Raw genomic sequence first — 15,054 nt, forward strand, 5'->3', positions numbered from 1 at the left:
CTGTAACTCCCTCCCGGGGTATCTGTTATTCTGTATATAACCCACCCCGAAACCCTCGATTAGATTACAGTCTGTAACTCCCTCCCGGGGTATCTGTTATTCTGTATATAACCCACCCCGAACCCCTCGATTAGATTCCAGTCTGTAACTCCCTCCCGGGGTATCTGTTATTCTGTATATAACCCACCCCGAACCCCTCGATTAGATTCCAGTCTGTAACTCCCTCCCGGGGTATCTGTTATTCTGTATATAACCCACCCCGAACCCCTCGATTAGATTCCAGTCTGTAACTCCCTCCCGGGTATCTGTTATTCTGTATATAGCCCACCCCAAACCCCTCGATTAGATTCGAGTCTGTAACTCCCTCCTGGGGTATCTGTTATTCTGTATATAACCCACCCCGAACCCCTCGATTAGATTCCAGTCTGTAACTCCCTCCCGGGTATCTGTTATACTGTATATAACCCACCCCAAACCCCTCGATTAGGTTCCAGTCTGTAACTCCCTCCCGGGTATCTGTTATACTGTATATAACCCACCTCAAACCCCTCGATTAGATTCCAGTCTGTAACTCCCTCCCGGGTATCTGTTATACTGTATATGATCCACCCCAAACCCCTCGATTAGGTTCCAGTCTGTAACTCCCTCCCGGGTATCTGTTATACTGTATATAACCCACCCCAAACCCCTCGATTAGATTCCAGTCTGTAACTCCCTCCCGGGGTATCTGTTATTCTGTATATAACCCACCCCGAACCCCTCGATTAGATTCCAGTCTGTAACTCCCTCCGGGGTATCTGTTATTCTGTATATAACCCACCCCGAACCCCTCGATTAGATTCCAGTCTGTAACTCCCTCCCGGGGTATCTGTTATTCTGTATATAACCCACCCCGAACCCCTCGATTAGATTCCAGTCTGTAACTCGCCCCCGGGTATCTGTTATACTGTATATAACCCACCCCGAACCCCTCGATTAGATTCCAGTCTGTAACTCCCTCCTGAGTATCTGTTATTCTGTATATAACCCACCCCGAACCCCTCGATTAGATTCCAGTCTGTAACTCCCTCACAGGGTATCTGTTATTCTGTATATAACCCACACTGAACCCCTCGATTAGATTCCATTCTGTAACTCCCTCCCGGGGTATCTGTTATTCTGTATATAACCCACCCCGAACCCCTCGATTAGATTCCAGTCTGTAACTCCCTCCCGGGGTATCTGTTATTCTGTATATAACCCACCCCAAACCCCTCGATTAGATTCCGGTCTGTAACTCCCTCCCGGGTATCTGTTATTCTGTATATAACCCACCCCAAACCCCTCGATTAGATTCCGGTCTGTAACTCCCTACCGGGTATCTGTTATTCTGTATATAACCCACCCCGAATCCCTCGATTAGATTCCAGTCTGTAACTCCCTCCCGGGTATCTGTTATTCTGTCTATAACACACCCCGAACCCCTCGATTAGATTCCAGTCTGTAACTCCCTCCCGGGTATCTGTTATTCTGTATATAAACCCCCCGAACCCCTCGATTAGATTCCAGTCTGTAACTCCCTCCCGGGTATCTGTTATTCTGTATATAACCCACCCCAAACCCCTCGATTAGATTCCAGTCTGTAACTCCCTCCCGGGTATCTGTTATTCTGTATATAACCCACCCCGATCCCCTCGATTAGATTCCAGTCTGTAACTCCCTCCCGGGTATCTGTTATTCTGTCTATAACACACCCCGAACCCCTCGATTTGATTCCAGTCTGTAACTCCCTCCCGGGGTATCTGTTATTCTGTATATAACCCACCCCGAACCCCTCGATTTGATCCAAGTCTGTAACTCCCTCCCAGGTATCTGTTATTCAGTGTATGACCCACCTCGAACCTCTCGATTAGATTCCTGTTTGTAACTCCCACCCGGGGTATCTGTTATTCTGTATATAACCCACCTCGAACCCCTCGATTAGATTCCAGTCTGTAACTCCCTCCTGGGTATCTGTTATTCTGTATATAACTCACCCCGATCCCCTCAATTAGATTCCAGTCTGTAACTCCCTCTCGGGGTATCTGTTATTCTGTCTATAACCCACCCCGAACCCCTCGATTAGATTCCAGTCTGGAAATCCCTCCCGGGGTATCTGTTATTCTGTATATAACCCACCCCGAACTCCTCAATTAGATTCCAGTCTGGAACTCCCTCCCGGATATCTGTTATTCTGTATATAACCCACCCCGAACCCCTCGATTAGATTCCAGTCTGTAACTCCCTCCCGGGTATCTGTTTTTCTGAATATAACCCACCCCGAACCCCTCAATTAGATTCCTGTTTGTAACTCCCACCCGGGGTATCTGTTATTCTGTATATAAACCCACCCCGAACCCCTCGATTAGATTCCAGTCGGTAACTCCCTCCCGGGGAGATGTTATTCTGTATATAAACCACCCCGAACCCCTGGATTAGATTCCAGTCTGTAACTCCCTCCCGGGGTATCTGTTATTCTGTATATGATCCACTCCGAACCCCTCAATTAGAAGTTTGTTTGTAACTCACACCCGGGTATCTGTTATTCTGTATATAACCCACCCTGAACCCCTCGATTAGATTCCAGTCTGGAACTCATTCCCGGGTATCTGCTATTCTGTACATAACCCACCCTGAACCCCTCGATTAGATTCCTGTTTGTAACTCCCTCCCGGGTATCTGTTATTCTGTACATAACCCACCCTGAACCCCTCGATTAGATTCCTGTTTGTAACTCCCTCCCGGGGTATCTGTTATTCCGTATATAACCCACCCTGAACCCCTCGATTAGATTCCAGTCTGTAACTCCCTCCCGGGTATCTGTTATTCTGTATATAACCCACCCCGAACCCCTCGATTAGATTCCAGTCTGTAACTCCCTCCCGGGTATCTGTTATACTGTATATAACCCACCCCGAACCCCTCGATTAGATTCCAGTCTGTAACTCCCTCCCGGGGTATCTGTTATTCTGTATATAACCCACCCCGAACCCCTCGATTAGATTCCAGTCTGTAACTCCCTCCCGGGTATATGCTGTTCTGTCTATAACCCACCCCGAACCCCTCGATTAGATTCCAGTCTGTAACTCCCTCCCGGGTATCTGTTATTCTGTATATAACCCACCCAGAACCCCTCGATTAGATTCCAGTCTGTAACTCCCTCCCGGTGTCAGTATGTAAACTGCAGCCTCCAAACTCCATGGGAATTCCTGGATTAGGTTCCAGCTGGTCATTCCTTCGTGTCCGTAGAAACTCAATCCCAGGTTCCCTTTGCGTTAAAACCGAACTGCGCCCACGCCTTTAAACAGGGTTAAAAACTTACATCTGTGCGTCTTTTTGGCAACTGCATCACCTGAAATGAGAGAGAGAGAGATGCCAATTACACACTTTTGTGCTGAATCTCAAGAGTGCAGGGGGGAACGGGGGAGAGTGGATTTCGCTTGTCTGGGTCACTCCGCTGGGTGAAATCGGACCTGGATCCCTCAGATGGAGAATAAATTGGCTGTGATCCCATCTGCCTCGGTTCCGAGACAGTGAAAGAGAGAGAGAGAGAGAGAGAGAGAGAGCATATTCCATTTCGACAAAGCACATCCACTGCTTAAACAGATTATCAATGGGCCCTCTCTCAGTTAATTAATATCCTCCACTTTTTCAAGGCACTGCTGACTTCTTGTCGGCTCTCTACGGCAGAGCTGTCTCTAACATTTCGCCACTTAATTTTAAACTTAAATCCTAAGTCCTTAAAAATTACTAATAATATTCTTTTCAAGCCAAGTTCCTTTTTTCACCCAATGACCTGGATGTCCTGGCTGACTCAGCAGCTGCCCGTACTGCTCACAAACAAAGCTCTTTGTATTTATGATAAATCAAATCCAATCAAACTTTTCCTGAGAGAATTCCTATGTGTGGCTGGAGGCCCGTTCTGTCTCAGTGTCCCTCCGAACACACATTTCACCTTCTCCCACCTTTAAGTGGGATCGTACCCGCGTTTTAGAATCGTGCACACCCCTCCAGTCCACCCCAACCTCCCGCAAAGTGTTCCACCCCAGACACACATCCCTACCCTATCCCCGTAACCCTGCAATTTCCCATGGCCAATCCACCCTAACCTGCACATCCCTGGGCACTACGGGACAATTTAGCATGGCCAATCCACCCCAACCTGCACATCCCTGGGCACTATGGGACAATTTAGCATGGCCAATCCACCCTAACCTGCACATCCCTGGGCACTACGGGACAATTTAGCATGGCCAATCCACCCTAACCTGCACATCCCTGGGCACTATGGGACAATTTAGCATGGCCAATCCACCCTAACCTGCACATCCCTGGGCACTGTGGGACAATTTAGCATGGCCAATCCACCCTAACCTGCACATCCCTGGGCACTACGGGACAATTTAGCATGGCCAATCCACCTTAACCTGCACATCCCTGGGCACTATGGAACAATTTAGCATGGCTAATCCACCCTAACCTGCACATCCCTGGACACTACGGAACAATTTAGCGCGACCAATCCATCCTATACTGTGCATCCCTGGGCACTACAGGACAATTTAGCATGGCCAATCCACCCTAACCTACACATCCCTGGGCACTATGGGACAATTTAGCATGGCCAATCCACCCTAACCTGTACATCCCTGGGCACTACAGGACAATTTAGCATGGCCAATCCACCCTAACCTGTACATCCCTGGGCACTACAGGACAATTTAGCATGGCCAATCCACCCTAACCTGCAAATCTTTGGACTGTGGGAGGAAACTGGAGCACCCAGAGATAACCCACGAAGACGCGGGGCTAATGTGCAAACTCCACACAGACAGTGGCCCGGTGATGGAAGTGAACCCAAGTCCCTGGCGCTGGGAGATATCGGTGATAACCACAGTGGTGTCCATTAAATGGGATACGGGCAGCACTGCCAGGGTACAGATATTGACCATCCCCCATCCAACAGGATGCACTGTTCGGAGTCTATCTGATCTCTCCTTTGGTCTGGAGTCCCAGATTGGCATGGACAGGGTAAGGACAATGGCTGACAGACAGGGCATCTGGAGGAGGGCCACTCACGCTGCACCTTCCTTCACAGAGACGTGACTTGCCGCAGATCGCTGTGTTTCCCAGCATGCACTCACTGAGTGACTGAAGGGGAGAGAGAGAGAAGATGCAATGGAGAGCGAGCAGGACGAGAGGGGTTGGCGAGAAAGGGAGAGATGGTGAGAGACAAAGAGAGATAGTCGGTAAAACACCCAGATAAGAGCGAGATGGTGGGAGATAAGACAGGGGTTTGGAGGCTCAGTGCTGAGGGAGCGGGCACTGTCGGAGGATCAGCACTGAGGGAGCGGGCACTGTCATAGGGTCAGCACTGAGGGAGCGGGCATTGTTGGAGGGTCAGTGCTGAGGGAGTGGGCACTGTTGGAGGGTCAGCACTGAGGGAGCGGGCATTGTTGGAGGGTCAGTGCTGAGGGAGCGGGCACTGTCGGAGGATCAGCACTGAGGGAGTGGGCACTGTTGGAGGGTCAGTGCTGAGGGAGTGGGCACTGTGGGAGGGTCAGTGCTGAGGGAGTGGGCACTGTGGGAGGATCAGTGCTGAGGGAGCGGGCACTGTCGGAGGGTCAGTGCTGAAGAAGTGGGCACTGTCAGAGGGTCAGTGCTGAGGGAGTGGGCACTGTGGGAGGGTCAGTGCTGAAGGAGTGGGCACTGTTGGAGGGTCAGTGCTGAGGGAGCGGGCACTGTCGGAGGATCAGCACTGAGGGAGTGGGCACTGTTGGAGGGTCAGTGCTGAGGGAGTGGGCACTGTGGGAGGGTCAGTGCTGAGGGAGTGGGCACTGTGGGAGGATCAGTGCTGAGGGAGCGGGCACTGTCGGAGGGTCAGTGCTGAAGAAGTGGGCACTGTTGGAGGGTCAGTGCTGAGGGAGTGGGCACTGTGGGAGGGTCAGTGCTGAAGGAGTGGGCACTGTTGGAGGGTCAGTGCTGAGGGAGTGGGCACTGTGGGAGGGTCAGTGCTGAAGGAGTGGGCACTGTGGGAGGGTCAGTGCTGAAGGAGTGGGCACTGTTGGAGGGTCAGTGCTGAGGGAGTGGGCACTGTGGGAGGGTCAGTGCTGAGGGAGTGGACACTGTGGGAGGGTTCAGTGCTGAGGTGGGGGGGAGCAGGAGAGTGGGGTGTAATTAAATGAGTCACCAGTAAAGCTCCCTCTACACGGTCCCCCATCAAACACTCCCAGGGACAGGGACAGCACGGGGTTAGATACAGAGTAAAGCTCCCTTTACATTGTCCCCCCATCAAACACTCCCAGGATAGGGGCAGCACGGGGTTAGATAACAGTGCTTTATCAGAGGCCCATCTCAGTCTGGGTAGTAGGTATCAGTTAAGTGTGCCTATGGACCCCGCACAGCATAACCAAAGAAAATCTGAATTCAACAAACATTGCAGCTTGCTGGTTTTCCTGTCTCAGCGTTTATTTTTTGAGTTAAACTGAGTAGAACGTCAATCTGCAAAGGCTGAGCTTTGCTTTCAGGTGGCCTCACACTGAATTGTTCCGTATCACCATACCACAGGATATGCCCACTCCCTCTTACCATCTCCCACTCCCTCCTGCTCCCCCTCTGTTTCCACGCAGTCACCAATGCCCATTGTTTATGCTGGGCTCTCCACTCTCCCCCAGTGAGTCACCAGTAAAGCTCTCTCTACACTCTCCACCATCAAACACTCCCAGGGACAGGGACAGCACGGGGTTAGATACAGAGTAAAGCTCCCTCTACACTGACCCCCCCATCAAACACTCCCAGGGACAGGGACAGCACGGGGTTAGATACAGAGTAAAGCTCCCTCTACACTGACCCCCCATCAAACACTCCCAGGGCAGGGACAGCACAGGGTTAGATACAGAGTAAAGCTTCCTCTCCATTGTCCCCCCCCCCCATCAAACACTCCCAGGATAGGGGCAGCACGGGATTAGATACAGAGTAAAGCTCCTTCTACACTGTCCCCCATCAAACACTCTCAAGTAAAACTCTCTCTGCACTGTCCCCCATCAAACACTCTCAAGTAAAACTCTCTCTACACTGTCCCCCATCAAACACTACCAGGACAGGGTCAGCACAGGGTTAGATACAGAGTAAAGCTCTCTCTACACTGTCCCCCATCAAACACTTTCAGGACAGGGAGAGCACGGGGTTAGATACAGAGTAAAGCTCCCTCTACACTGTCCCCACCCCTGGACAGGGTCAGCACGAGGTTAAATACAGAGTGAAGCTTCCTCTACACTGTCCCCCATCAAACACTCCCAGGGACAGGGACAGCACGGGGTTAGATACAGAGTAAAGCTCCCTCTACACTGTCCCCCATCAAACACTCCCAGGGACAGGGACAGCACGGGGTTAGATACAGAGTGAAGCTTCCTCTACACTGTCCCCCCATCAAACACTCCTAGGGACAGGGACAGGGACAGCACGGGGTTAGATACAGAGTGAAGCTTCCTCTACACTGTCCCCCCCATCCCAGGACAGGGCTAGATACAGAGCAAAGCTTCCTCTACACTGTCCCCCATCAAACACTTTCAGGACAGGGACAGCATGTTGTTAGATACAGAGTAAAGCTCCCTCTACACTGTCCCCCCAACCCAGGACAGGGGCAGCACGGGGTTAGATACAGAGTAAACCTCCCTCTACACTCTCCCCCCATCCCAGGGACAGGGACAGCACGGGGTTAAACAGACAGCGCATCCACCCGCTACCCCGTGACAGTAACACCACGATGGAGTCCTCTCTGACTATGAACCAGACCACCCTCTCTGCACCCACCGCCCCACTCCGAGGAACCAAACTGAGGACCCGTTCACCAGGCTTGGAAGAAAACAGGCCTGGTGAGACTGTGGGGAGGTGGGAGTGACATTCATGGGAGATTGCTCAAGTCGGAGGCCCGTTGTGTGGGCGCTGATGGGGATGACAAGGACTGGGTTCCATCCCCCTCAGCCACCAAATATCATGTTACTCAGCACATGCTGGTTAATTCAAGACTTGCAAGTGCCTCCCACAGAACTTGCAGAGAGCCACAATGTAAATGTGAAACTGCACTTATATATTGTGGTTTGAGTTGTTCTGAAGACTCTGCGACCCTGCAGCAATGTTTCCTCTGAGCTCTGCAGGAAGTTTTGACCAATGAGCGAGTCAGGCACTCAGTTCATTTAACTGTTCCAGAACGTCATGCCTTAGAGTCGGAGCAAAGCTCCACCGACACCGACTGCATTCCTCCTCCCCCTCCCAAAGCAAACATTCCCAGGAACAGGGACAGCAACGAGCTCAGGTACAGAGTAAAGCTCCCTCCACACTGTCGCCCCCCCCCCCCCCATTCCAAGACAGGTACAGCACAGGGATACCATCAAACAATCTCAGGACAGGGACAACATGGGGATAGATACAGAAAAAAGCTCCCTTTACACTGTTTCCCCATCAAACACTACCAATGTAGGGACAACACGGGGTTAGATACACGGGGTTAGATGCTAAATTGCCCCATAGCAGCCCAGAGATGTGCAGGTTAGGGTGGATTGGCCATGCTAAATTGTCCCATAGTGCCCAGGGATGTGCAGGTTAGGGTGGATTGGCCATGCTAAATTGTCCCATAGTGCCCAGGGATGTGCAGGTTAGGGTGGATTGGCCATGCTAAATTGTCCCATAGTGCCCCAGGGATGTGCAGGTTAGGGTGGATTGGCCATAGGAAATTGTCCCATAGTGCCCAGGGATGTGCAGGTTAGGGTGGATTGGCCATGCTAAATTGTCCCTTAGTGCCCAGGGATGTGCAGGTTAGGGTGGAATGGCCATGCTAAATTGTCCCATAGTGCCCAGGGATGTGCAGGTTAGGGTGGATTGGCCATAGGAAATTGTCCCATAGTGCCCAGGGATGTGCAGATTAGGGTGGATTGGCCATGCTAAATTGTCCCATAGTGCCCAGGGATGTGCAGGTTAGGGTGGATTGGCCATAGGAAATTGTCCCATAGTGCCCAGGGATGTGCAGATTAGGGTGGATTGGCCATGGGAAATTGTCCCATAGTGTCCAGGGATGGACTATACCCTGGTGTTGTGTGATTTTTAACTTTGTCTCATAGTGCCTAGGGATGTGCAGGTTAGGGTGGATTGGCCGTGCTAAATTGTCCCGTAGTGCCCAGGGATGTGCAGTTTAGGGTGGATTGTTCATGCTAAATTGTCCCGTAGTGTCCAGGGATGTGCAGGTTAGGGTGGATTGGCCATGCTAAATTGTCCCATAGTGCCCAGGGATGTGCAGGTTAGGGTGGGTTGGTCATGCTAAATTGTCCCATGGTGCCCAGGCATGTGCAGGTTAGGATGGATTAGCCATGCTAAATTGTCCCATAGTGCCCAGGGATGTGCAGGTTAGGGTGGATTGGCCATGGGAAATTGTCCCATACTGCCCAGGGATGTGCAGGTTAGGGTGGATTGGCCATGCTAAATTGTCCTATAGTGCCCAGGGATGTGCAGGTTAGGGTGGATTGGCCATGCTAAATTGTCCCATAATGCCCAGGGATGTGCAGGTTAGGGTGGATTGGCCATGCTAAATTGTCCCATAGTGTCCAGGGATGGACTATACCCTGGTGTTGTGTGATTTTTAACTTTGTCCCATAGTGCCTAGGGATGTGCAGGTTAGGGTGGATTGGTCATGCTAAATTGTCCCGTAGTGCCCAGGGATGTGCAGGTTAGGGTGGATTGGTCATGCTAAATTGTCCCATAGTGCCCAGGGATGTGCAGGTTAGGGTGGATTGGCCATGCTAAATTGTCCCATAGTGCCCAGGGATGTGCAGGTTAGGGTGGGTTGATCATGCTAAATTGTCCCATGGTGCCCCAGGGATGTGTAGGTTAGGGTGGATTGGCCATGCTAAATTGTCCCATAGTGCCCAGGGATGTGCAGGTTAGGGTGGGTTGGTCATGCTAAATTGTCCCATAGTGCCCCAGGGATGTGCAGGTTAGGGTGGGTTGGTCATGCTAAATTGTCCCATAGTGCCCCAGGGATGTGTAGGTTAGGGGGGATTGGCCATACTAAATTGTCCCGTAGTGCCCAGTGATGTGCAGGTTAGGGTGGATTGGCCATGCTAAATTGTCCCGTAGTGCCCAGGGATGTGCAGGTTAGGGTGGATTGGCTACAGGAAATACAGAGTTATAGGTTAGTGGAGTGGATCTGGGTGGGATGCTCTTTCGAGTGTCAGTGCGGACCTGATGGCCCAAATGCCCTGTTTCCACAGCGTGGGGAGTTTCTGAGTCTGCATTTCCTCTCACTTTTCAAAGATTTGCCTCTTATAGTGTCATACAACCTGGAATAAGACCCTTTGGTCTGACCCGTCCATACCCAACCAAATAACGTAAATTAATCTCGTCCCATTCGCCAGCACCCGGTCCATAACCCTCCAAACCCTTCCTATTCATATACCCATCCAAATGCCTCTTAAATGTTGCTTTTGTACCAGCCTCCACCACATCCTCTGGCAGCTCATTCCATACCCGTACCACCCTCTGCGTGAAAATGTTGCCCCTCAGGTCTCTTTTAAATCTTTCCCCTCTCACCCTAAACCCCGAGTCTTGGACTCCCTTACTTTGAGGCTAAGAAAAACTGGGCTTTTCACCCTCCTGAGACTGTGTCCAGTCCTACAGAATGGGCTGCACGGTGGCGCAGTGGTTAGCACTGCTGCCACACGGGGCCCGGGTTCAACTCCCGCCTCAGGCGACTGACTGTGTGGAGTTTGCACGTTCTCCCCGTGTCTGCGTGGGTTTCCTCCGGGTGCTCCGGTTTCCTCCCACAGTCACAAAGGTGTCCAGGTCAGGGTGGATCGGCCGCGCTAAATTGCCTGTAGTGTTCGGTGAAGGGGTAAACGTAGGGGAATGGGTCTGGGTGGGTTGCCCTTGGGAGGGTCGGTGTGGACTTGTTGGGCCGAAGGGCCTGTTTCCACACCGTAAATAATCTAATCTAATCCCCTCCTTCAACGGCCCTGTCTCTCCCTTCAACAAGTGTTGTCAGTTTATTATAATGTCAGTTCTCATCGAGTCATGGAGCACGGATACAGACCCTTCAGTCCAGTCTAACCTGGTCCCATCTAACTCCATTTGGATCCGGACCCTTCTCAATCTTCCCTCTCCATGTGCCTGTCCGAAATGTCTTTTAGGTGCTGCTCCTGTCGCTGTCCTGATTGCTACCACTGACAATTCATTTCGCACACGTTCCACCCTCTGTGATAGACTTCAAAGGCCTTGTATTTTTCTTTTAGCCCCCCTCAACTTTCTCGTTTTCTTCTTGGGTCTTTTAAAAATAAAAGGAAGATTCTGTTCATGAATTCGGGGATGGAGCTGTGAATAATTACCGCAGCACGGAATTCGATAGCCAGGGTGAACTCTCGCTCTGCGTGGCCCACCAGTTGAAGAGGTGAATGTTTTTCAGAGCTCTCTGACCCAGAGGGCTGGGGCCTAGCTGAGTCTGCCGCGTACTGAATGTCTGATCAAAACTAATTTGTATGTAACCACACACCCCGGTGATCGGGGGTCCTTATTGTTGGGAAAGGGGGTGGTATTTTCGATGTGGGCAGTTTGGGGCCTATGCACTAGGCCGTCAGCACAGCTTGTTGCTAAGGTCAGGCTCTGAAAAGGCGAGTGAGCGTTACCAATGGTAAGACAGGCAGATTCGGAGGGTTGGGGGGGGGAGTTGTGTGTGAGTTGGCAGCAGTGAGGTTTGGGAGACAGAGAGAGCGATTTCGACAGAGAAAGAAAAAAGGTGCATAATTCTGTGGTGAAAGCCGTGGGCGGGAAGCTCGAAATATCTGCCTTCCTGTGTGAGCATCGGTAAGGGGTGTGGGGGGGGGGGGGGGGGGGGGGCGTACAGGGCTGAGGTGGTGGCGAGGTTAGAGACGGGAAACTTCAAAAGCACACTGCTCGCTCAGCACTAATGCCCTGGGGCCGGGTCGACTTCCTGCCCTCCTCTGAGGCATGTTCACACGCACACTAGGCCCACGGCTCACCACAGCACTTTGGCAAGGATTGTGGGGCCAGGGGACAGAGTCAAGACTGAGCTATATCATAGAATCTCTGCAGTGTGGAAACAGGCCCTTCAGCCCAACAAGTCCACACCGACCCTCCAAAGGGTAACCCACGCAGATCCATTCCCCAACCCTATTACTCTACATTTACCCCTGACCAATGACCTAACGTACACATCCCTGAGCACGATGGGCAATTTTCCATGGCCAATCCACCCTAACCTGCACATCCCTGAGCACTATGGGCAATTTTCCATGGCCAATCCACCCTAACATGCACATCTTTGGCTTATGGGTGGAAACTGGAGCACCCAGAGGAAACACACACAGACAGGATTGCCAAAATTAGCGCACACTCACACACACACACTCACACTCACACACACACTCACACACACACAGACACACACACACAGACTCACACAGACGCACACACACTCACACTCACACACAGACTCACACTAACACGCAGCCACACATGCACGCACACACATACACAACCACACACACATGCTCACACACACACATTCTCACACACACATTCTCACACACATATGCAGACACACATAAACACACACAGACACACACACACGTGCAGACACACGCACTCGAGTGCACACGCACACACTCACTCTTACACTCACAAAAACACACATACACACGCTCACACACACACATTCTCTCTCTCACACACACATTCACACACACACTCACGCACAGATGCTCACACACATAAACACACACACTTACACACACACAAACACATACACACACACTCACTCACACAAACATATACACACTCTCACACACACACAAACACTCACACACTCACCCATCCATGCACACACTCGCACACTCACACACACCCATATGCACGCGCGCACACACACTTGCAGATACACACACACACACACAGTGCTCACACTCCTGGGATTAGTGAACACATGATACACACAGCCCCACATCTATATTGCTGTCATAGTCTCTTGCATTTGCCTTGGTTTTCCCTGTACCTTGTGTTGCCCAGGCCAACATTATCCCTCATGTTTGCGCGGACATATACAATTGTTCATGTTTCCAAGTCGTAAACTATCCCTTGTGTTTTCCCGGGCCTACACTATCTCTCGTATTTCCGGGCCTACACTATCCCTCGTGTTTCTGGGGCCTACACTGTCCCTCCTGTTTCCCGGGCCTACACTATCCCTCGTGTTTCTGGGGCCTACACTGTCCCTCCTGTTTCCCAGTCCTACACTGTCCCTCCTGTTTCCCGGGCCTACACTATCCCTCGTGTTTGCCCGAACCTATGCTAACTCTTCTGTTTCCCCGGGCCTACACTATCCCTCGTGCTTCCGTGGCCTACATTATCCCTCGTTTGTCCAGCGTCTGCACTCTCCCTTGTGTTTTCCGGGCCTGCATTATCCCTTGTGTTTCCGGAGCCTACTCTACCCCTTGTGTTTCCCAGGCCTACATTCCCTCATTTGTGCAGCGTCTACACTATCCCTCGTGCTTCCCAGGCCTACACTATCCCTCCTGTTGCCGGCATCTAGCTATTCCTTGTGTTTTGCCCAGCCTGCGATATTCCTCCTGTCTTCCCAGGCCTGCGATATTCCCCTGAGACACTGCAGAGGGCCTGGCCTCTCAGTACGAGCTCTGAGTCTGGGCTGTAACCATCGAAGGAGCGCGTATGTGTGCTCTTTGTGGGTTGAGGGTGTTAAACCGTCTCTAAGCAGGATGAGTCAACAGATTCACACCTTGGTCAAAGATCTTGAAAAGCCACGACCATTAAGAAGATCACAATTGGTCTGATACTATAGATCTTAAATCTCAACTCTCTGACTGAGTTATTTAACACTTGCTTGTGTTTTTAAATTTCTGACGAGTCCCAGATTCTCCTGAATACACAGTAAATTGCATGTAATTTACAGCAAGGCATGTTCCATTTGGCCCCTTACTCCCTGCTGGCTCCCCCACAACCCCATTCCAGCCCCATATCCCATTCTCCCCCCACTCCCCATGGGAGTGAGGCCCCATTCTCCCCCCCACCCCCCGTGGGAGTGAGTCCCCCATTCTCCCCCACTCCCTGTGGGAGTGAGTCCCCCATTCACACCCCCCCCCCCCCACCCCCCGTGGGAGGGAGTGCCCCATTCTCCCCCCCACCCCCCTGGGAGCGAGACACCCATTCTCCCCCCAGCTCCCCGTGGGAGTGAGGCCCCATTCTCCCCCCACTCCCCGTGGGAGTGAGTCCCCCATTCACACCCCCCCCCCCACCCCCCGTGGGAGTGAGTCCCCCATTCTCCCCCCCACTCCCCGTGGGAGCGAGTCCCCCATTCCACCCCCCACTCCCCGTGGGAGCGAGACCCCCATTCTCCCCCCAACTCCCCGTGGGAGCGAGACCCCCATTCTCCCCCCAACTCCCCGTGGGAGCGAGTCCCCCATTCTCCCCCCCCCCCACTCCCCGTGGGAGCGAGTCCCTCATTCTCCCCCCACTCCCTGTGGGAGCGAGTCCCTCATTCTCCCCCCACTCCCTGTGGGAGCGAGTCCCTCATTCTCCCCCCACTCCCTGTGGGAGCGAGTCCCTCATTCTCCCCCCACTCCCTGTGGGAGCGAGTCCCCCATTCTCCCCCCACTCCCCGTGGGAGCGAGTCCCTCATTCTCCCCCCACTCCCTGTGGGAGCGAGTCCCTCATTCTCCCCCCACTCCCTGTGGGAGCGAGACCCCCATTCTCCCCCCAACTCCCCGTGGGAGCGAGACCCCCATTCCCCCCCACTCCCCGTGGGAGTGAGTCCCCCATTCTCCCCCCACTCCCTGTGGGAGCGAGTCCCCCATTCTACCCCCACTCCCTGTGGGAGCGAGTCCCCCATTCTCCTCCCACTCCCCGTGGGAGGGAGTGCCCCATTCTCCCCCCACTCCCCGTGGGAGCGAGTCCCCCATTCTCCCCCCACTCCCCGTGGGAGCGAGTCCCCCATTCTCCCCCACTCCCCGTGGGAGCGAGTCC

General features: G+C 52.6%; 1 protein-coding gene across 1 annotated transcript in view; it reads left to right on the forward strand.

Moving 5' to 3' along the window:
* Positions 1-13,726, forward strand: part of LOC140453903 (membrane progestin receptor delta-like) — a 28,344-nt gene extending 14,618 nt beyond the window's left edge. Inside the window, exon 5 of the mRNA XM_072548759.1 lies at positions 13,656-13,726. Coding sequence (XP_072404860.1) covers positions 13,656-13,726 — 71 coding nt within the window. The remainder of the gene's footprint in view (positions 1-13,655) is intronic.
* Positions 13,727-15,054: the final 1,328 nt, after the last annotated feature.

The sequence above is a fragment of the Chiloscyllium punctatum genome, chromosome 28 (genome assembly GCF_047496795.1).
Source record: "Chiloscyllium punctatum isolate Juve2018m chromosome 28, sChiPun1.3, whole genome shotgun sequence".
NCBI lineage: Eukaryota > Metazoa > Chordata > Chondrichthyes > Orectolobiformes > Hemiscylliidae > Chiloscyllium > Chiloscyllium punctatum.